General features: G+C 43.2%; 1 protein-coding gene across 2 annotated transcripts in view; it reads right to left on the bottom strand.

Annotated features, from left to right (window-relative positions):
- The window catches only part of pdzrn3b (PDZ domain containing RING finger 3b), a 91,476-nt gene extending 67,309 nt beyond the window's left edge, over window positions 1-24,167 (bottom strand). Inside the window, exons 1-3 of one of the 2 annotated variants that reach the window (XM_051414117.1) lie at window positions 23,293-24,166; window positions 17,872-17,958; window positions 15,682-15,789 (exon numbers count right to left, since the gene is read on the bottom strand). In XM_051414117.1, coding sequence (XP_051270077.1) covers window positions 15,682-15,789; window positions 17,872-17,958; window positions 23,293-24,006 — 909 coding nt within the window. In that variant the 5' untranslated portion in view covers window positions 24,007-24,166. Of the gene's footprint in view, window positions 1-15,681; window positions 15,790-17,871; window positions 17,959-23,292 lie in introns of both variants that reach the window. The other variant, XM_051414118.1, reaches the window with a different exon arrangement.
- Window positions 24,168-24,581: the final 414 nt, after the last annotated feature.

Below are 24,581 nucleotides of genomic sequence, written 5' to 3'. Positions count from 1 at the left end.
ATCATATGTTTGCTGGTGAGTGTTCCTCCTCTGGTTCCAGCTAGATGACTCTTGCTCTTGTGGTGAGGGGAGTACAGTTTTACTCTGTATAGGAGATGGACAACCAGCTCAGTCAGCTGTGAAAGCCCATGTAACGGTTTCCTCAGGAGACACGACAACAAGGGAAGTAGGGTGACACTACAACCAGGTGATGCAAGTTGAAGATTACCGTAATCCCTGTTTAAGTGATGTAAATGATATGCAGCTGAGCAGTGTCTTTCCCCAAATGAACCTTCTCTCTTCAACGCTCGCATGCAAGCTTGACTTTTCTTTCCCACAATATGTAAAACAGTGAGTTTTATGGAGAGTCCTGAGGTGCTAGCCCACAAACACATGCTGGGAAAATCACACTACGCTGCACTTCATTACCAAGGTATACTTTAACTTGTATGTCATGTGTCTGTCAAGCTTTAACTTGGTGGTCTTGGTTTGGTTTTACTGTGTAATTCAGTATGATTAGTAAGAACAGCTTGAATGTAAGATTACAATGATACCATTCACGATGGACAGTAACTAGGATGACATTCAACCCCCCCCCCACAAGTCCAGACTTAATATTTAGCTCCAAACATTCCACATTTGGACATCACCAACAAGAAACGAAGCATCAAAACCACTGGGATGCATTTTTTCCTCAGAGAGTCATACTTGATTAATCAGAGGTTGGGGGAAGAGAGCACAAAATGTGTGCTCAAGATGAGGAGAGAACCATCTGAGAAAACACTGAAAGAGACACTGAAGGCTGAGAGACAGAGTGAGCCCGAGGCTTTCAAAGTCAGGAGCATGCTACTTGTCATTTCAACACGATGGCACAGAATCTTCTTGGAAAAAAGGCAAACCAGGAGAGTTATTTCACCGCCCCTCACCGCTGAGTGAGTGGAGTCTCCAGTCTGGCCCCCTAGAGTTTCTGCATCATGTAATTTTATTCATGGGCCGCAAAACACAGCCAAGTGAGGCTCAAACAGGACGAAGACACATAACCACAGCAGCCATTTATGAACGACGGTGATTTTGTGTTTTTTTACTGCCAGACAAATGAGCGCAAAAACATCTGAGAAAACATTTCCAGTGATTCTAATAGCTAACTTGATCCCTAGTTTCTAGTCTGCAAACAAGGAGTGCTAGAATATGAGCTATGTGTGAGAGCTTATAGTTAGCTCTTGCCATACCGATACCAGTGGTGGCCATTTTATAGCCCTTGACCTCATAGTGTTGGCATGCTCTTCTCAAAACAAAAGGTGAAGATTCGTTTTTCCAGTCCTGCAGAGCCACGTCTTGGCTATTCTTAGATACGTTATGGTTACATAAATGGATTGTTACAGTTAGAGGCGTACAGAAAAAGAACTAAAGTCAGCTTCAACTGCCAAGACATACTATTTGCAGCCGTCGTATGTGAGGCAGCACATTATCTAGTTGAAAAACTGATTTGGAAGCATTTCATGGCCACACCGAAATATACCGCAAAAAATCTGGGTAGAACTATGTGTTCTCAATGGATTTAAACACTTTGATCCTGCCCCCATTCTTTCCCTCCTGTCCCATCCTTCATCCCTTGTTAGGTGCTGGACACTGAAAGGAATTTTACTTGTGTCACTGCAATGTGTCAGAGGGAAGTGAAAAGTAGAGTCCAGTCGGCTAGTCCGGGGGGGTTGCGCATGTATAAAGCTTGGCCCATATGTATGAAGCTGTGCTCAATTCCCTGGTGAACACCCATCCCGACATCTGATTACCCCCCGTCTGGTTAGAGGCTTCTGTGAGTCGAGTCAGAAGAAGGTCATAGATGAAAGAAACGTTTGATCAGAGCTCCGTCTACCCGCCCCTAATGTATATGCTTACATAAATATTGACTGGATTTCGAGGGCCATGTAAATTGTACGGCATTAGAAAAGCAGGCAGATAGCTGAAGCGTGCTCGACAGAGTCCTTCAAGCTTTGAACATGTTTGAAAGTGTTGACTTTCGCCACTTGATGAATCGCTCACCCTTCAAAGAAATCCTGTGATAATGAACTGTGTTTGCCCACTTGAATGGACGTGTTACGTACATGCTGATGTCCACAGTTTTAATGCAGCTGCGGCGAGATGAAAACCAAATCCACTTATTTAACACTTGCAAATGGATAGTGATCGATGAGAAAGGCATTTGTCAAGACACATTTTGAAAGAGCCTTCAAAAGGTTGGCTCAAGTAAGGATTTGTCTAAAAACCTGCCTGATGAATCCCTGACGAATGATGTTGCGCAAACAAACGTATGTGCAGTTAAAAAGCCTGGCCTGTGCAGAGCCACGTTGTTACTGTTGGAATGTTCTGCCCGAGTAGAGCTTAGGAGGACAGCGATGGTGGAAAAAAACATCAATTGTCGCTCGCAGTTAGCCACTCTGCTCGGTAAGTCTTTCAACAAAGGTCGCAAAGCGCAGCACATTTGGTTCAGATCAGTAAGGTCGTGACCCACACAGGGTTTATTTGGACCTTTGCACTAAAATAATCACAGGGCTCTGACTCTGCTGTGACAGACATTAACAGTCTGGAACCACTTCTCCTTCTAACCCCTACCTGAAATGTGAACTTAGGGGCCAGTCAGTGCCATGAACATTTCCTAATTATTGTTTGAATTATGTGAGTTCTGGAAGTGGAAATGTTCCTTACAAGAGGCGAAATGCTTTTCTGGGGGCAGGAGAGTATGTCCATATTATGAGCTGCGGTTGTGGTTTGTCTGCAGGAGCAAGTCGGCTACTTGGAGGTAAGGGACTGGGAGGAGGTCCAGATGAGACAGAGAAGCTTTCATTTTCCTTAACCTACACGTTTATGTACAGAAAATGGCCAGACATGTGGTTCTTATGTTCACAGCAAGCTTAACACGTGGTGATGTGAATGTTCAAAACTATTATTGCAAGTGAAGGCAAGTTGTGGCATACAAAAAAAATAATCTGTATCAAAATGTTGACAGAGAAATTGTGGTCATAGATCTGGTCCTACAAATGTAGGGGAATTTGTCTTTGTTGGTGATCCCAGTGGCATCCACCCCATGTTGTTGAGGCTGTTGTCTGAACAGAGTAAGCTGCGGCAGTAGTGTTCACACAGCACCAACTCTAACTCTCCAAAAAATCAGATAAAGGCCTTGTCTTGATGTGCCATGGGACAGCTAGGAGAAGGCTTACATTTCTTTGGCTCCGATTCAAGGAATTTGAGTCGTGGAGCACAACGCACACCCTTTACCTGAGATACCTTGTTTGAATTTTCAACTCCTGTGTAAGACAGCAGCTATGCAGCACTGCAAATACTATAGCTTATCCCAACACTCAGACACAAATAAATGTTTTTATTTCTTCTACTAATAAAATCCAAGATAGAGCTGGGGGTGTTTTTTTTCATAATCCCAAAAATAAAGGGCCTTGTGTAAGATCCGGTGTGTGTGGAAGCCAAGCCCCGGCAGTCAGCATGCCTTTGCTGAGAGACAGCAGCTGTTGGCCTGATATAGCATGGCTAGAGAGCAGAGGGGCCACACTGGCTCGCACTATCCAACCAGCCTTGTTCATTCGCAGGCTCTCTCTCTCTCTACTTTGATGATGGCAGAGGAAAAAAAAGGAAATTCATATTCTCACTCTAACTACTGATGCAAAAATTAGACAATTCTGGGATCAAAAGTTAAAGAATTAAGTCAAAGGGATTTCTAAGCCAAACACAGCGATGCCGTTTTCCCAGAATACCGTGGCCCAATTCTACTTTATCTACATCAGTCCTGCTTCAGGTGGGCTGGATTCCTGAGCTCTCATATTTTCCATGTTGTGTTTTTGTTCTGTTATCATCGAGAATGCGAGTCCTGGCAGAATAAGGCTAGATGATGCCGTACGATATGAACACAAAAGAGAAATAGATATCTGGTGTAAATCTAGGTTCGTATCTGATCTGACCTTGTGCTTAGCAAAGCTAGACAGGGCAGAAGTCAAGAATTCAAACAGGGTTAGCATGCTTAAAAGCTAACTCTGACCCCAACCCTAAAAGACATTGCAAAAGGAAAAGGCTCTCTGCAGGAAACATTATATTGAATATTCTGAGCAATTGGACAACCCCATTCAGTCTCCTTTGGGAATATAGAAGTAGGATGCAATCATATATGTGGCACCAAGATTAGGTTTTAAAACAAAATGAATAAAACTAACTTCTTTTTAGCCCATGTGGACTCTCCCATGACTTTCACGGGTGCATAAATAAAGCGGAACACCTCAGCAGTTTGCAGGAGAAAAGGCTCCCTGACTTACCCTGCAATAATTTTCCATCTTCCCTCTTGGCACTCACTGCCTCCTTCCACTTATTTTCAGTAAACTGTCGCAGAAGAAGGTAGTGTGGAAACTGCAGTGACAAAAGGCTTAATTTCCTTGTATTTAAAAGTAAGCCCAAGGCAGCTGGGCTTATGGTGTTATAAGCGTTAAAGAAAGAGCCTAGAATGGACTTACAAAGGCCTATTGTCCAGCCAGGATAGGCATGACGTTAGAGACATTAGACGTTAAATTACATTTCTTTTTCTTTTCCAGGCCTGCTCCGACTTTCTGCTTTGAGACTACTGTTTTCATAAGATGGCAAGGAGGGAAAAATATTCTCTTTCAAGTTAGCTAGGAACTCTTACTCAGGGGTATATCCTTTACCACCTGCACATATCAATCACGCTGAGCACTCCGCCGGAAAACGGAGGGAAGAAGAGAGAAATCTCCTTGGATCTCACTCCAAGATGCGGACAAAATGGCTGCCACTGTGCGTCTGCTGGTGTGCCTCTCTGATTAAATGCCACATCTTCTTGCTGAGGCTCTAATCAAAGCACCCCTCTGTTAGTGGGGAGTAAAGGTATCTTTATTGACACCTTGGCGTTGACCTTGGCACAGGGCTCTGTGCTCTCAGCCGGTGGTCCCGGGCTTCTCCTGAGCCTGCCAGTTATTTTCTCTGCCTAAGCACTATCGTATGTCATGATCTACAGGAATTTGTTGACACAACCTATTCAACCCCAGGTACAAGGTGTCCCATTTTAAGGAGAGGACAAAATGCAGAGTGGATCAGCATGAAGGCGAGTTATTAAACATATGCTTTTGATAAAACTGAACTGCAAGCTCATACTGAAATATAGAAAATCATTCCGGTTTTTCCACTCTGAACAGCTACTCACAGGTGGGGCCCTAAATAGTATGACTAAGACTGAAAAACTATAGTAGCTTCTTTAAAGCTGCTAAAGATGTTTTTTACTCAGTGACACAGAACATATGGCATATATCACTGCATATATGCAGGTGGAATTAGAAGACAGAGAAGTGTGCAATTGCAGGGAGAGCCCCTGTATATTCTCAGAGAAAAGAGAGTAGTGGGAGAAAGCACACTTTGCCTCCCACTATAGAATAACTCATCCTCTGAGGGGAGGGAAAAAAAGTAAGACATGAGTGGGGATGTCTGAGGGAGGCGCCTGCAGAACATCTCTCTCTCTTTTTCTCCCTATGCCTGATAGCTAAAAAGCTTGCTCAATGAGCCGGCTCTGGCCATTCCTCCAAGCTGTTTGTCAAAAAGGAAGAGGAAGTCTTGAATGAGACAGAGAGGTAACACTTGAAAGGGAACATCTCTCTCGAGGGAACAAGAGAAAGGCCAGAGCAACGCGGCGTAACAGAGACGGAGACCCACGCTGATGAACAATGTTTTCTATTTGCACACATTTGCATGAGAAAAGGCAGCGCAGCGGCCACCAGTTCCACCAGTTGGCTGGTGAATGGAGGGGAGCTCTAAACCTCCTCAAGAGAGGCTGCAGAGAATGGGAGCGGTGGCGACTCTAAAGCGGGATGTGATTAGTTGGGAGAAAGAAGAAAACATTCTGATAGGGACACCTGGCTGAGGCCCATCACTGCCAGTCCAACCATGGCTACCAAACCCAAGAACCGCTGAACATCACTAGTGCACCGCTCACTATACAGAGACGAGATCCTCAACTTTTAATGTTGAAAAAGAGCAGGTGTGCGTATCAACTTTGCACTGCAGGACTACTGTACATAATATGTCAAGATAAGGCACATGTGCAGTAGTTCTCTCAAGAAAATGTGTGCTGGTGTATTCCAATTAGCTTAGATATTACTGAACATCTGTCATGTACAGGAGGGACAATTATGTACGGTGGTGTCAACCCTGTGTGTTTTGCATCTGTTAAGTCCTAATGAAGCCTTACAAAATGAAGCCTAACATCTGTTGGCAGCAGTATGGGCCGTGGCCGCAGTACTGCAGTGTATACAGCCTAATTAGGCTCCTTCAGAACAGCTTCAGACTTGTTCTGAAGGTCAGACTGGCACTTCAGATGTGAAGGAGCGATACATTTCAGCAAAGTCATGTTGCTTTTTCATATTACGCTATGTGTCCGAGGGGCAAGGGAAGTCACTTTAAGCTACAGAAGCCAGTTACCTGTAGATGAACTGTACTGTACTGTAATGACAAATGAGAATTAGTTTGTACCTGTCTAATAAACAAACAAATACAGCATAACAGAATGTGTAAAATGCTGCCAACAGGGGATTGGATGGACCTTTCAGGCAAGTAAGTTGGTTCAAGTAGCAAAAACATCACAGCCTACACATATTCCACCTACATAGTTCATTCAAATATGCTAGTGAAAACATTTGGGGTAATCTGTATTTACATTTGATCTGAAATGACTACTCTGACAATTTGATAACATTTCTGTGGCCCAAGCTCAGAGCTGAGATGGCGTCCACAGGGCTGCTGAATGGATCGCATAGCTTTCCTCACTCATGTGTGTTCGTCATCGCCTGCTCTACAGCGAAGGCGGCAACCTGAGGCATGTCCCCTCACCTCGCTGAGAATGTACCTCCTAGCATCCTGTTACAAGTACCTGGATGCTAGGAAGTAGCTAGCATTAATGCTCATTGCTCACCCTCCTCCCCTTGCTGATAGTCACTCTTGTAGCTCCTTAAGCTCTGAGGAACCGTTACGTTTCATGAATTTAGAAGTTCAGATCGGACAAAGTGGTACAGAATGGAATATATCAACACATCAAGGGCAGACTAGCGTACAAAAGGCTGAGAAACTGGTGCAGTGGTGATGTCAGCCTGTAAAAGAAGAGTCAAACCTACTCTACATGATTAACAGCGAGTTGAGATTACAGAGATACAGAGCTGTGGGAAAAGAAATGAAGTCCACTTCATCACATCACTGGAGCAACAACTGTAATGCTTCCATATGAGATGAAGACAAGCTTTCCCATGGCATTTTGATTGATGAGGAAAATCTATAGCCTATAATCTACAGAAGGACCAATGTTGGATCACACAATGCCACACAAACCATGTTTAAATCACTGTCTTTCTATAGCCATTTCCATAGAAACACATACACGTGTCACAGTGTCTGCCGCCAACAAGCGAGAGATGGAATTTGTGTAATAAAACAGGAAAGTCCCTCTGTGTATCATCATAATGCTTATAACTGGTCATAAAAGAGACTCACGAGAATCCAGTTCCTGAGTCAAAAAAGATACAACTGTATGCATTGTTCAACACAATTTCTACAAAAAACAATTTTCCTATAAAATGTAACAGTAAGGAAATTCTACAAACAAAGCTGGATTCATGTCAACATCTTGTGATTTATGTTTAAGTCTGCTGCTGAGGCTTGGCAGGCTGTTTCTCCACTTAATTGATTCCACTGCATGGAGCATTCCCTCAATCACCAGTCCCCACTTTGTTTTTATGTTTGCCATAATGCCTTTATCTATCAGCTCTAAGTGGAATAAACTACCTCTATATAGGCCTGATGTTAAGCACTCTTAGTTTATTTGCCAAACCCACCATGGTGAAATATTTTACTGCCTGGAGTCACTTCTGCTGGCTGTCCCTAAAGCTCAGACAGAGATGAGTAAGAAAAGCCTTTAAGATTTCTGGCTCCTCTGTAGCAGGAAGATTTACAACTCCTTAAAATGTAGTAACCAAGTTTTAAAGTGTGGTCTACACAATGGAGCGTACATTTGGTGAAAACTGTCAACGCTTTCATTAAGCTGATGGTTTTAAGACTGTGCCACTGTTTCCTATTTCTGTTTTGTTCCCTTGTGACGTTCCTACTGTGATCATCTCAAATATTGAGAAAGTGACATTGACATGCTGTGCTACTTTTGATGAAGTTGAACAGAGGATTGGCGTACGACTAGACTGCAGTAGTGACACACATATTAAACTGTGGTACAGTTTCTCCGCCTCACATTGTTTTGTTTTTTTTGGAATGTGGACAGATTGGCAGTTTGGCAGAAAAATATTGGTATTTGTTATATTTTCTATCTAAAATATGTACAGAAATGGCAGAGGAAACTGAATATTTCCAGTGTGTAACATTTAGGATCTATTAGCAGAAATGGAATATAATATTCATAGGTATGTTTTCATTAGTGTATAATCAAATAAAAAATAAGAATCTTGTGTTTTCATCACCTTAGAATGAGCTGTTTTTATCTACAGAGGGAGCGGGTCCTCTTCCATGGAGGCTACCATGTTGAACCGCCATGTTTCTACAGTAGCCCAGAACGGACAAACCAAACACTGGCTAAGGATAGGGCCTTTTGTGCATTTGAGCCTACACACCTGGAAGGCTGAGCAGGGTTTAATATGGTTGTAATCTGCAACTTAACGGCTACACACTTGCAACAAGGCGATTTTATTGTCTGCTCTGACTTCAGATTTTGTACAAATTCCCAGCCACTTATTGTTTGATATGCAAATCTAAAACTGATCATACAAGAGGAAATGGAGAATGATAAGCCGCTATATCATATATTGTTTGGGAATGCGTTAGCTAATTACATTCTTCTTTTACTTTTACTGTCTGTCTATAAATCTATTAATCTAAAAATGGCTGCAAACTTTTTGTCTCTGGAATTCAACCAGATGGAAACACACTTGTCTCAAGCGTGCTAAGCCAGTCTCAGCTTTCCTAGAGAGCGATAATGAGAGAGAGGGAGAAAGAGAGGGAGAGAGAGAGAGAGAGAGAGAGAGAGAGAGAGAGAGAGAGAGAGAGAGAGTAGGCGGTGATTAACATGCTGCAGTAGGGATGCATTTCAGAGTGGCACTGGGAGGAAACGACGGGCCATTACAGCACAACTAAGGGTCTGTTAATCAGCCTATTAGGGTTTAATTGAGGGTAGTTAATTAGGAGTTGGTGGGCAGTCTGTGCTTGGGGGTCAGGGGCTGACATGAGAAGCAGCTGGCAGAGCAACCTGAGCCGATTGTTACTGATCCATTTACACAAGGCCAGTGATTGATTGGCAGGAAAATTAGCCTTAATTACACCTGTCTATTTCTGCCCCCTTTAAACCTTTTAGGAGCCATAAATTAACCCACTAGCTCCAATGAACAAGGAGCCGGGGCGAGACTGTGTTGGAGCAGAGCAAACACATTTACAGTAGGCCCAGACTGTATGTCTCCACAAAAATCATCAAGTGGCGGCCTGCCTTTGAGGACGCAAGCTGTTTAAACTGAGTGGAAAATACAATATTCTGTGTGTGGTGAGGGACAGAGACAAAAGCAGCCTTCTGGCTGGAGCGAGGCATAAGCTCACCTCACACCATCTCCGGACTGAGAGGACTCCACATCTTAAAAATCTTTTTTTTTTCTTCCACCCATATAGAGCGGTGGAAAACAAAGGTGTGCTTGTCCTCACTTCTTAAAACCAGCTCTGAATAGGGCAGCGGCTACCACCAGAAGCTGATTATGGACTCTTTAAAGTTAGATTTGATTTAATGTCCTGCTCCTGCCTCAGCTGGACCACGGGGCACAGGAATGTGGCTCGCTGCTAGGATTGGCCCGCTTAGCCTGGGGTGGGTTCATCCTGTCTAGGGCAAGACAGGAGAAACAGAGCGGGGCCACATTCAGCTTGCCCATCTGGGGAATAAACACACTGCCTGCACAGGGGCCAAAATCCAATAAAGAGCCTGACAAAGGCCTGCTTCTTGCCTCAGAATGCCAAACAACATGTGATCCCCCTTAGGGAAATAGCTTCTGTGTCTGTTCCTCACAGCCCTCCGGGTCAGAAATAACGCCTGAGGAACTTTTGGCACATGTCCTGCTGAGGATGCCATGTGCTGTGACAACTTATTAGTGACAGTGGGGTCCAGCCAGTCACACAATTCAGTTGTAATCCGACATGTTTTCTCTAGCAGGACTGATGACATGCTAAATACACCTTTAGACATGAAAACTGCTGTCAGATTCAGTGACGTTACAGAAAGCAATAACCATCAGAGGAGCCATCAAGTATAAAGTTTCAATCAGAGCGTACACACACTGAAAGTGTTTGGGTAAAATTACACTTGAGATCAGCGCCGTACAACATGCCATAAAATGCATAAAGAACATTACTGAACACTTACTGAATCAACTATAATGACACTAAGCTTTTTGTCATCACTGCCCTCCAGGGATCAGAGTAATCTCTGGAGTGTCCAAACGGAAAAAGGGAAGCAGCTCATTTGCAGCAAAAGGCAGCGTTTTGTTTCCAATTTCTCCCCAAATTGTTCAAATATCTCTTTCCTTCTTGCCTTTGGATGGTGGCCCGGACACCAAGAAGGAATAAAGGCTCATTGACATGCATGCTTCAGACCCGCCTCCAACACAGCTCACTTCAAATTTCTGTCAGTCACTGCTAAGTGCTATCTGGCTGGGCTTTTTAAGCTGTCTCTGGCCTGTGACTTGATACTTAAGTAACTGTGGGGAGGTTTGAGGTGTTTAGTGGCTCTCTGTGGGTAACCTCGCAACTCACACAGCTAGTGACAAGTAAGAAACTGCAGATGTGCTGCCTTAAGGAGTGTCACAGTTTCCTTGTTTTCCCCCCTCAGTTTTTAAACATCTACAGTTGAGTTAACTTTAGTCCTAAGGCCAAAAGCCCATCAATTCTTTGATTATTAGTATAAGCTGTAGTAATACGGTCATGGGAACAGGTTGTATCAAACACAGTAAAGCCGATCTAGGTGTAGTGAGTTACAAATTCTCAGGATGAGTGTTCAATTTTATATCCTTTGCTAATAAAACAGTATTTAGAGCAACCTATTTTGCATTTCAGACACGCTTGATTGTGACCCCTGGCATTTTTCCACCACATTCCTCCGCCTGCTTTTCCTCAAGCTAGTCATGCAAAAGTACATTATGCATTTCAAACAGGTTAAATGAACAGTGGTAACTGCCAGCTCATTTAACTTGCATCATCTGTTACAAAACTGTGCCGGCACAAACACAGCAGCTATATTCGGTACACGTTTTTAAAGGGACTTTATCGTATCGAGTAGTTGCCACCGACTGAACAGGTTGTTCTGTTGAATTTTAGCTTTCCAATCTCCACTTTTAAATTCAAATGACATGCAGCATATACATTTATATAAATATTGTCTTAGCTGGGACATTCCTGCCCGCTAGCCCCCCCTTCTCCATCCCAAAACACACACGCATCCTCGTCCTCCATATTAGAACGGGCTTCTCCCGGTGTCAGTTTATTTTAAAGTAGTTGTTGCTGTTCACCCTCTGCGACCTAAGAATGTTTGCTGAGGATTTACAAGGCGACATTTACAACAGCAGCCCAGGCGTCTCCATTCTCTTCCTATTTTCACACTCAGAAGCCCACACAGAAAACATCCCCTTCACTCTGGGAGCTCAGGCACGGCCATTCTGGGATTGTGACATTGGCTTAGTCGTGTTGCACAAGCAAAGCGGCTTGAAGAAAGTGGAAGGTCATTTTTGTAGGAAATTACACAGTGACTAACTCTTGTTGGAATTCCAGCATTGCTCAATGTGAAATGACACTGAAGGAAAATAAAAAAAGGCTGGGATTACATTTGCACGGTAAACATGTAAACATTTTCTAAATAGCAATCAATCAGCTGTCTAAAAACATGATTAGAGAGTAAGCCAGGGCTGCAGAGCAGAGCCCTTCATACCAGCCCGATCCCACTGTAACACTGAATCAGAACTTATTCATCAAATCCCGGCGGCAAACACAGGCAGATCCTAACCAGAGTGCTAAGATTTTTCAGCTTGCGGAGGGGCTAGCGAAAGCAAACACAGCTCGAGGTTTTTATGAGAAAAATGTCTGGCTGAACAAGGAGGCATTCATGTGCTGATTCATACCAGCCTGTAGCTCAGTTAGAGGACAGCCATCTGCTATCACACTCCCCCGCTAAGAGCCTGTTATAGAAGGACGAGCCGTGGATCATCATGTACATGTTACGTCCATATAGACTTACTGGAACTAACACCTCTACTACAGGAAGAGAAAACAGCTCGGCGGCCACGGTTCTCTGCCTCCTCAGGTGAACTTGCTTTTCACTGCTCGGTGTAATATGATTGTCCTTTTACAGAGCGGTTGATCCCCATAGCAGCGTTGTGCTATGCCTTGTGAATGGCTGTCAAAATAATCACCTCTGTTGGCTTGTAGGCATGTGTTAGCGTTGGTGTGTTTCCTTTCCACTGTCACGGAAAATGAGGGTGGTGATGGTGCAAATGTAACACTACCGGTTTGTGAATTTTATCGTTAAAGCTGCACTAATCAATATTTTTACATTCAAAGTGGATCCAATGGCTGTGGATTTAAATGAGGTTGCCAGTAGTGGCAAACATTTCTGAGCTTTACCACCCATCTCTGCAGTTCCCCTCAGCTCCATGGAGCGTTTTGGCCCGTTTTAGCTCATGGTTTCAGTTTTCAAGGCTCACACCTCCACTCTCATCAACCTTGCTTCCACCTGCAGCAGGAAGCTATTTTCAGTTAAGAGGTTGAGATGAACCCACTGAACTCTACCTGGCCAGCACCAACCAACAGGAAAAGTCTAAAACTAGTGAACACTGTGAACACGAAGCAACCTAAGAGGAGCTTTAGTCACAGAGTTAAATTCAACTTGTGCTCAGAAACACAACCTGAAATAAATGCTAATGTTGCTTTATGTCTGCTGGACATGTAAACAAACACATTCATAATACCAACTTTATAATAAGATAATGTGTCAGTGTTGTGTTTTCAGTTTGTTCCTGCCCCCAAGCCTCCAAAAAAAAAAAATCAATGAAGTTTTAAGAAAAATGTGTATAACATGGCTGACAAGAAGGTGGTTGACAGAATGTTAAGAAATACTGGAGCAAACACCTCCAAGGTAAACCTTTTAGAATGCATTATGAAATAAGCCTCCTGACTTTTAAGATCATAACTAGTGCTGACACAATTACTTGATTAAATGCTGAGTCGATGAATCATTTTCAACAGAAAATGCACAACAGTCTTGGTAATCAATTTATTATTAAGGTCCGTTATCAAGCAAAAATCCCAAACATCTGCTGTTCAAGCCTCTCAGGATTTGCTGCTTTGATATCTTTTACTGTCATAAATTGAATATCTTTAAAACTAAAATCTAAAACTATCTAGTTTTTGGGCTGTTAGTCTGACAAAAGGTAGTTTAACAAGCGAAAATATGACCCTTATATCACCCTTGGGTTCAAGGAACACCAGAAGATGAATCAGAAAAACAATCAACAGGCAGTCTGTTGATGAAAATAACTGTTGCAATCCTAATCAATTTAAAATCATCTATGGTTTCTGTAAGTACATCTAGTTTTCAACCTCTCTTCCTGTAAACATCCCCACCTATGCACTAATGTGTGGAAGCCACTGATGTCATACAGTAGTTGTGGGAGAAAAAAAAGCTTCCTGAGAGGTGTGATGAGAAACCAGATTAGAAGGCTTCTGCTTTTCTAACGCACTGCGTCCCACACAGGATGTTAAATAGGACAGAGTTATGAGCTGTTGTTTTTCAACCCACAAATTCAAAACATGATCACGAAACTGCCTTTGGGCGCTCAGGATTAAATTCCTTTGATTCACCCGTGTAGACCACAGAGTTCACAGACCCAATCACCCGAGGTGAAAGATGCAACCCACACAATTGCAAACATGTCATTATGACGATGCATTTCGCTTTATGGTCTGAAAAATCATGACATGGAAGTTTTTGCTTTAACCAGCTAACAAAGAGGGAGTCTTCGAAATATGAACCACCTCCACTATCGGGTTTCCCAGCCCATGAAAAGCACCAATGTGGAACAGCAACTCTGAACTGTCTATACATTTCTTTCTTCAATGGCTGAATGATTTATTTTGTGGCTTTTTGTCTAGTAGTCCCTCACCTCTTGAAAAGAAAAGGTCACTTAATAGGGTGCTTTGCTACCTCCTTAGGCTCTTCGCGTCCTCTCTGCTAATGTGTCCTCCTCACTGGAGAGATTTTGTGACTTCACCCCACAAAAGCTCAAAAACAAGACAAACACAAGTGCAGCATTATCCTAAAGCAAAATCTGTACTCTCTCTTTTTTTTTTTTAAAGCTGATAAAGGGTGAATGGCTATGTCAACACAAAATCCTACACAAGATATCTTCTAAGTAACCAAATACAGCAACATCTGGCCCATTAATATGATTCCCCAGCCTTCACACACGCCCAGGCAAACACATGCACAAAAGCTCATAAAAACAGACACTGCAGATGCATGCGAAGACGCACATTTGAGCTCCACTTGTACACGTTCATGTGACATATGAGCTAATCTCTCTGCGCTCATCGTCCGAGTGAATCGCTGGTTCAACCTGCTCATTGTGAGGGGGATCTCAAGACAAATCTCAGGTTGCTGAGAGCTTTCAGACACTTGATTGTGTTACTTGAAGAGATTATAACTGAGTACTAACATGTCACATGTTAGTTATGGCGTTGCTGTACTTACAGCCACAACATTTAGAACCACAGCGCGCTGTGCCAGAGGAGTTGTGGCATTTTTGCATTGACTGCATGAAGGACAGGATAGAGTGATCAACAGGGTCCAGATGTCGGAGTCTTCTTTTCTTGTAAACACTTTCCACAAACATCTCTGTGAGCAATGTGCTGGTCAAAATGCTCTGGGGCAATTTCACTGAGGTTTGACAATAAAGCCTGCGACAAACCATATTTGTCATCTTGCGGCACGCGGTAATACACACTTGTAATCCACACAAACCTCTCCATTCAATGCAGCCATTGTGTAAGATTCTGGTTGACAACTGTTCTATAAAAGCAACCTTTGTGATGTTGAGTTTTTCAACACATCCCTCAAGTTGACCTTAGGGTGAGCTGGCCTTTCCACACGAGATTCTGTTTAAAGGCGAGAGGAGGATGCTACACGGCAGCTTTGTCATAAGGGATTTGTCAGCTTGGAAGCGAACACAGGGCTCTTTCTCACTCAGCAAAACCAAAGACAGACAGCCTCGCCTCAGGTTTATCTCGGCCTATCTGCAGTGATGCCCCACTTAACAAAGCCTTCCCTGAGTGTTGATTGGCAGAAGTATATGTTGAAACTTGAGCTGTCTGCAGGATTTATTTCCGTGAGCTGAAATAAAAGCCCAAAATATAAATGCACACTCGATGTGTCACGTTTGCTGCTTCCAGCCGGAGTTTCATTTTCAGAAGTCACAGGAACATAAATATTGAGCGATGGTTTCGTGCTTCCTCTGTGTCGTCATCTTTATGGGGCAGACAGCAGCTGTCACATAATCCAACTTCACCATCACACTACATTACATCAACGTCTGTTTTTTTCCTCCTCCATTTAGAACACAGCTCACGTACCTCTATTATTCTGTCGTGGATTTGAAGTCCTCCTTCCTTGTCCGCCGGACCTTTCTCCACGATCTTGGATACAAAGATCCCTTCATTCGAAGTGCTGTCATTGTCGTCCTATGGAATAAATTACAATTATTGTCTGGAGAATAATAAAAGCACAGTGTTAAGGAGAATGTACAAGTTTCTGTCAAAATCTTTTAAAACCTTGTTAAATTTAGTGCTGACATCTAAACAAAAGAAGTGTTAGGAACATTCATTCATCTCTCAATAAAACTTTTATTAAACCACTTTTAAAAACCCTGGAAACACTACGCAGACATTCACATGGTTTGGCTACATCAACCCCTCAAGTTAAAGGGTGAGTTCACTCAAATAACAAGCAACATATTTTAATCAGCCAACCGAGCGGTATAGCCTGCAGATAGTTTCAGTTTTTGGTGCCCACGTTTTGAGTTATCCCCTTCAGAAACTTCTGCTGCCACTCCAATAAAACTAGGTGGACTGATTTTAGTTTGCACTGCTCAAAACACAAAAAAGTACACAAGAGAATGGCACTGAATAGCAGCATGTATTTCCAGGAGTAATTTACCAGTTACTCAGACTTATCCACAGATTTCACTGTCAGCAGTTTTCATAGTAAGCAGCAGTTTCTGAGGTGGATATCTCAAAATCTGGGCACATGAAACCAAAAATATCTGGAAGGCTACATACTGGTAGAGGTAAATGGAAAAGTATGTCTCTTTGGAATTTGGCTAAAGTGACCCTTTAACCCTACCCTTCAGTGTGGACTTGGGTTGGCTTCAGCATCAGATGCTTTCCAGGCCTGGAGGGCTGATCCTGGCCCACATAGACATGGTAACATGTTTGATGGCCATGAGGTAGTCTACAACTAGCACTGTGGCCATGACACCAGATTCAGAGCTAAAGCTGGATTAAAAAAGAAAATTGCTGCTCACATCTTCGTTAGCACTCTTTAAAACCACATGAAACATGTTCTACACGCCTGCTGAGCTCTGCAACACTACTACAGTTTAATGGGATACTTAAAGAAACCTCAGAAGTCACAGAGCTAACTCTAATGAATAATTTCTGGTCTGCTTCCTCTTTCCGGGGCATCATGTACAGTGTTAACACAGCAATGCTTTGCTACAAATTTTTCGACAAGCTTACTACAACTACCCCGCCTTACAACTACTCCTATCTTGAGAGTTGTAGACAAAGTAGCGCTTCTAGAGACCACAAAACCTGGCAGCTGATTGCTCTTACCAAGCCATGCCAGAATAACAGCCACATGAAACACATGTGTCAGAGGCTACGAGGATATTAGCTATTTCCATTTTAATGAATAGCTTCTTACACAGACTGCTGATTTGAGGCTAGCAGTGAAAGCAAAAGCCAAGTATTATCTCTGCTCTCTTATGGTCGAGTTTGATACATGGTTCTGTCACGGGAGCGAGACAGGTTGCAAATCTACGAGACCTTGGGCTCGGGTAAAAAACACAGCTTTTTATGTGTAGATCTTTTTATAGTTTCCCGCTGTAAAAAAGTTTTACTGTGATAATGTATGTCGCTACAGAGAAAGTGCGTCACTGTGGCTGTGGAAAAACAGCCCTGCAATAGTTGAGTAGAGTCCCGATGAATCAGATACGGGGAACACCATTTCAGTAGGACTCCTGCTGCAGAAGAAGCTCTATGTGTCGCAGATGGAGTTGTAACCAGTGTTGAGATATTTTCAACCCTTCACTCAGCAGAGCGTGTGGCATCATTAATGACTTTCACGTCGGAGCCTCCAGGCAGAAAACATAGTGGCTGTGAAATGTTCAGGCCGGGATAAAAGACCCTTTCCTCTCCTCTGTGTTTACCTCACCACCAAAATCCCCTCAATTAGAGACAAAACAACTGCGGTCAAAGCCATAATCCCAGATTTAACTCTCATAAAAGTAATTATAGTTTTTTTAATCTGTAATGCCAAATCCGCTAAACCAGACCAATATATAAACACAATAAAACTTGATAGATGCGGTCCATCTATCCGCAGACTAGAAAACACATGCATGACTGTCTAAGCTGTGTCAGTCAGTGCAGAGAAAGCTTGTGGTGCTTCAACTATGTGCTATTCATTCCTGGGTTGCCATATGACACTTGGCTGATCACCGGGGGAGATGAAACCTCCGAGACGCTCGGCTTTCAACCTACCACGCATGGCCTTCCTCCTATGATGTTAAAACCCAGAGATCCGCCCTCACGAAGAAGGACAACCGTCACGCTTTTAGTCTCGCCTTCCTACAGACAGACAGAGGAGAGACACGTGAACAAAGAGATGGCAGGAGGTTATTCATAATAATCCATTATTAACTCCAGGGTGAGCGACAGAATGATAAAACTGGGTACTTAAATGGGAAGAAGAGGGCAGGAAAAAACGACCAACAAATGATCTACCTTATTAGCAGACAGGTGCTCAAACACATACAAGTACAAATAGTACAAAGGTGTAGGAGTAAGAGGAAGTTAATAATTCCCTCCTCTACACATTAGGGGTTGATGTAAAACTGTGAAACATCTGGCTTAATGGCACCTCTGTATTCATATCTTCCCTAGGAATGAACATTTAATTGATTTCAGATCAGAATCGCAGTTTGAAACAAAGCAAAGCTATAACTTAGCATAGTTTACAGTGTCTTAGGTGTAGGACATTAAGGTTTTACACAGAGTTGATTTCACCAGCTATGACAACTGTTGCTACGTGATTCTCCTCCGCTGTTGCTACGTGAAGGAGCAACTTGTTACCCGTTCGCTAGTTAAGAAGCTGTCTCCGTGCCTGTGTGCATTATTAACGTTCGTCCAAAGATGGCTTCGTCGAAAGATAACGTAACTACCCACGAAAAAATACAGCGAGTTCTCTAAATACAACATTCTAGGTGAGACAGGAAGGCTTAGCTAAAGGATAACGCTAGCTCGGTATGTGTCGAGTGTAAATGGCAGAGAGCTGGTAGGTAGAGTTGTTAATAATGCCATTGTTAACTTTTTTACGTATACATATTTTAAGCTTATCACTCAAACATCTCTGAAGCTTCAGGACTCGGGGCGATGAAGCAGCTCAAACTGCTACAGCGCTGAGCTGTCACCGGTATCATTAGTCAGGTATCAAAACACCGTCGGGCTCGGCTTACCATGTGTTTGAAATTATTACCATAGTAGTTGTTATTAATAAATGTAACACCACTGCTGATGGTCACACTTATACCTGAATGTTAATGAGGAAAAGTCACATACTACTAATGTAATATCTGAATAAATGTGGGCTCCATTTTTCACTTACTCTGAGAGTGAATTTAGGAACTCAACGTAAAGAAATTATATTTATTTTTCAGATTAATGTAGAACCAAGATAACTTTGATTATCCTTGAAATGATCTTGTTTAAAAATGTAAATAAATACAGTCATAACGTTTTATTTGTTTAAAAAAAATTACAAGTTCAATTCACAATCCTAAAATTGGTTTAAAAAAATCTTTTCCTCACATCGTTCACCCCTAACCTTCACCGGTCTCCCTGGCTTAGCCGGCTCAAAGACCAGAGGTGGTCAGTTCAAAGAGCCAACAGCCCGTCCCTCTCACAAACTGTTGTCCTATGTAAATGAATACACCAGAGGACCTCTTACTCAGTGGCAACATGACATGAAAACCTCTGGGAAACTCGCAGAGTCAGCTCTTAATCTGTTTTTTTAAGCGGGACTTAGAGAGGAGTTATGAGGTAACATAATTTCAGCTGCCACTCCAGTATGCTGCCTGTGTCACAGAGAGACTAAATATAAGCAGATATTATTGGCATGTACAGTGTCCTGACTGCCATATAGGCTAAAAAGACCATCATGTGCATGTCAGGCCATTCAGGAATGTGCGCTCCTGCACCGTGTCACGGCAGCATTACTGACACATGCTTCCGAATTATAGCCACTACAGCCGTTACTGTCAACAAGAAGACAGTTGGCCAATAAGTGAAAACTGAGTTGAAATAGACAAATAAAAGTGAAAAGAAAAGTAACAGGCTACTCCATCCACTTAAGTGATCCTAAATCTGCCACAAGCCTCAAAACAAATTGGACAGACTTTGTCTGCGAGAGCCATTAAAACGAACTCTCAGTAATTAAGGAGCGTTTTTTTCCACATCTGCGAACACTCTAGCAGAGCTCTAATCCCTAAGAAATGAAGTGAGTCTCTTCAGGAGGTTGTGTGTTTGCTAAAACATTAGGTATGCCTAGGTGATAAAAAAAAAAAAAAAAAAAGCCTTACCGCAAAACATGATCACACTGACATCATGGGGGGGGGGAAGGACACATGGAAGCTATGTCAAGTAAACAAATGCTCAACATTAACTTTAATGGAAAAAGAAGAAGAGGGCTGAGGAGAGAGAGCGCACACTGGCAGTGAAACTTTAGTCTGCTGCTCACTGGTGACTTGGCACACTCACGGTGAGCCTTCACCTCAGCACCAGTCACACTTTCCGAGTCTGTCCTCGATCAAACTGCTTCCCCTCCATCTGCCTCCTAACGTAGTGTGTCTAATTATACTCTAGGTAGTGTAATGCAGAATGAAAAAGGAAAATATTGATTCACAAACTGCTCAGGAAGGAGAAACTCAGTGACCTGGTCGTAGGCATTGGAAGATGCTGTACGGTAGATTTGAAATCCGTTAGAGGATTATTACTCAGTGAAGGAAGCAGCAGCCTAATCCCTTTCTTTTTTCTTTTTGAGGTTACTTTAAAAGAAAATAGTCACATTTTCAGTGACTTCTGGATGGCTTTCATTAGCTAATGTGAACTCTGTCATATTCAATTGACACCCATGCGTTGCAGATAACTAATGGGCCACATTATTCTGTTAAATGATCTTATAGATTCATGCTTTAAAATTAGACCACAATTAGCCTTATCAGATTAAGCCAATGATTACTCAGTTCAAATTCAATGGATGCTCAATCCGCTTGACGTCTTGTGATTCTGATAGATGCTCTTTATCGCATCAAGCAGCGGTAACACTGTCATCCGGAGCAGCTAAAGAGGAGCTCGGTTCAAATACAGAGATCTGAGGCTGAACGGAAAGTGTGACAGCAATTCTAGCAGCCCTGAAGTGAACCAGAGCGAGATCGGAGCTATTTTGTTTTTGCTTTGTTTTATTGCTCTTGCTGGCTCTCTGGAGAAGTTTAAATAGTGTTAGGACTATTATTGGAAACTCCAGTCAGTTATTCCACAGAGCCAGGTCACCGCGATCTCCCTCACAGTGGCTGCCGTGGATATTAAAAGAAGATGTTAAAATTCTCCATCTGGCTCAGGAAGCCTAAGCCGAGGAGTGACGGAGACTAGAAAACAAACGAAAGTAGGTTACTCGTCATGAGGGGGCCACGTTCCCTCTGTGACAAGCGATTCGAGGAACAAATATGTCATAACAGATCTGCATTAGACCATGCATCTCACAACGGAAATTTGGAATTGTTATAACGGATGCACTCCATTTAGTCATTCCTGGTCCATGGTGCTGTGCATGCTGGCTCACTAAGCAAGGCTTCAAAGCAACACAGCCACCATAAATGTCATTACCTGGGCTTTTCCTGCCATGACAAGTCAATATCCCCTGTGAGAAAGTTTTTTATATGGGAGAAATTTAATCAAATCTGATAACAATTGATCACTGGCATCACAAAAAGGAAATTAGGCTCTGAGAGAGATTCATAGCTAATCCTACTTGTGAAGCTCTGTTTCATATTGCCATGTTTGAGGTTCTCCCACCACACAATCCTGTTCACTGCCTGACTGGACCCAAAGAAAGAGCCTTTCTAGAATATGAAAAAACCTTTCCAACTAACCAAATCATCCACAAAATGTGTTTCTTCTCCTCCCGACCCGCTCGTTCTCTTATGTGGTTGATTTCCGGAACAATTTCCTGTGTCTTTTATGTACGTTCAAGGCGTTTCAGAACAAGGGACGTTGTATTCCTTCTGTTTACATTAGCAGAGTTGCGCTGGGGATAATACAGAGTGTATATCTCAGTGGTAGGGCTGAAATGCCGCTGTCAAATGAGCTATGATAACCAGCTGTGCTACAGGCCTAGCAAGCTTCTGTATACCAGCATGAGCGATTTCACCATTTCCCCCGCATCGGTGCTTTTGATGTGCAATTTACCAGTCTACCGGAACATATTTCGCTGGGAACTGAGCCCATAACGAACAAATGAAACCACCAAGCGACAAAAAAGACCCCAAAATAAATTGAGAAGCGGGAAGTCTTTGAAAGATGTCACTTTAAACGAGACGTGCAGTTGCGTGAGACACCAGGTAACTGACAAAACCGGGGAGTTAGGAAGAGTAAAATTAAAGAAGGGACATCCAAGAAAAGTCCCCATTCGTCCACATGACTTTATGTAACTGTGCGAAGTGCAGTGAATCAAAAGCCCCTCCTCCTGTTCTTGGACAGGTTTTATAACTAAGCCTGATTACAATCCGACCACTCCCCTCTGCTGATCACAGCAGCAGTGCAACCACCATACACTAATCCAATTCATTAAGTGACTTATGAACTCCTGCATCCTTTATGATGTTCATAATTAGCCATTACAGGAGGCATTAGGTTTTTAAATTTGAGCCATAAAACATCCTTACACCAGGGGTTTCCTGGACTTTTTTTTTTCTCAAATAGGAGCCTGTGTTAGCCCTCAGATTTAGACACAGGGACCTGCACACAGCTCCAACATCTTTTATCACTGTAGGAGGAAAGGAATAAATCTGTCTCATCATCACAGTGTGCAGCGTCCATAAAACATTGGGACTCTAAAGGCCTTTTCAGTCCTGCGAGCACGGTTGAGGCTTACACTCGCACAACTTTGATGCCAGTAACCCCTGCCACATCCATGATTCTAATTTGTTATGACTGTCACAGGGAAAGGGCGAACATCCGACGACAGAGAGCCTCAAAACAAGCATGCAAGGGAGGCAATATAACTGGAACCTGGCTCTTGTTGTGTACAGAACTGCAGTAAATATTTGGCCCTCCCCCATGGACTGCCAGCTGGCCAGAGGCACAGCTGGCATCCATGTCTCAGAGGAGCAGACAGCGAGGAAACAAACTTCTGAGCACCGCAGGACTTCTGACAACTCGGTTCCCAGAAGAAAAATCCTCAACAAAAAAAAAAAAAAAAATCCTCAAAAAAGGTTTGACTTCCATTTTCATCGGGGATGTTTCACCCCCCCCAAAAAAAACTGTCCAAACAACATGGAGGTCCAGTAAACTGAGATAGTAAGTCCCAGAGTGCCAGCAAACATGTTGAGGAATAGATTTTAAAAGCATATGAAGTTGAGCCATTTGTACAGCAGTCTGTAAAGATGACTCACAGTGTATGTCTTTGGAACATCTTAAGGGAGAAAATTAGAACACTATTAGAATTAACTTTTGGGAATCATTCAGAAACATACATATAATGGGGTGCTGGAGGTTTTCTTCCAACTTCGTGTATTTTACACTAATGGAATACAGGTTTTCCCTCAGTAACAGGGAGAGAAAAAAAACAGCTTAAGAGAGAGAGAAAAGTTGCTTGTGCTGCCTGGAAGTATGAACTGTGCTGCTTACCTTGCAGGAGAAAGCCACAGTCTGGGTGAGGGAGTCGATCCTCTCGCTGTACTCGGTGAATTTCTTCTGATATTTCAGAGCTGTCATCTGCAGCTCGCTGTGCACGGCGGAAAGTTGTGCCAGGAGTGACTTCTCCCTCTTGTTGGCTTTAATAGTCTGCTTCTTGAACTCTCTATCCAGGCTGATGATCTTGCAGTGCAGCGCGCTGTTGTGCGCCTTCAGGGCTCTCAGGCAGCAGTGGCTGTTTAACTTCTGCTCTTTGTGGGTGAGCATCAACCCGCAGCCGCTCTCGCACATCCCCACCGGTCTGTAGTCGCACGTCTCCCGCATGTGAGCATCCATGTCCCGCAGGGTGAGCACCTCGCTGCATCCCTTATTCCTGCACTTCGCCGGGGAGTATTCGCACATCTCGGCGTGCTCGGCCAGATGCTGCAGCTTCACCACCGCATCGCAGCCCCTCGCGTGGTTGTCACATTTGATCTCCAGCTTCAGGATGAGGTTTTTCAGGGGCAGGACGTGGTTGAGCTCTTTGGCGGAGATCCGTTGACATTTGACGGGGCAGCTGCTCTGCTGGACGACCCAGGGCAGCACGCAGCCGGAGCAGAAGACGTGACCGCACGGAGTCGTCAGCGGGTCCTCCAGGACTTTATTGCACAAGTTACACTTGAAATCCGGGTCCACGGTCCCCTTGAAGCGGTCCAGCTCGAATCCCATGTTTTTCGAAGTCCAAATCCAAACTTGGTGACTCCCCACCCCCGCAGGTCTGAGTCGGAGCAGTGGGGCGTTTTTAGTTGGTCATTGGTGGGGCGCTCGCAGACTGACTGCGAGCTCTCCTCACTGTCTAAACTCAACTAATTGACCGAGACTTTTGATGCCTTCAGGAGCGCCTCGTAAAGCCACACTTTAAAAGTTAGAAAAGTTTCTTTCTGTCAGAAAATAATAATTTCACTGAGGTTTTCAAGTTGAAACAAATTTTGTTGTAAAACTGCACAATGAAAAAGACAACATCTGGATGAGTTAGACTGTTGACACTAAAAAAAGGAAATCTTTAAAAAGAAAAAACATAAAGCTACAGTAGTATCCTGCAACGTTTTTTTAAAGTATTACACTTTTGGCTTTTATGTGATAGAGAGACAGCTGGAGATGAACGGGAGAGAGGGGCAGAGAGATGGAAGATGACATGCAGCAAGTGGTCGGATTCGAACCCGTGCCGCAACGTATATTGTTCACCAGCTCTACAGACTGAGCTAACCGTGCGCCCGTATCCTGCGACGTTTTATCCTTTAGTG

This window comes from Dicentrarchus labrax, unplaced genomic scaffold (genome assembly GCF_905237075.1).
Source record: "Dicentrarchus labrax unplaced genomic scaffold, dlabrax2021, whole genome shotgun sequence".
NCBI lineage: Eukaryota > Metazoa > Chordata > Actinopteri > Moronidae > Dicentrarchus > Dicentrarchus labrax.
This window is presented reverse-complemented; position numbering and strand designations above follow the sequence as displayed.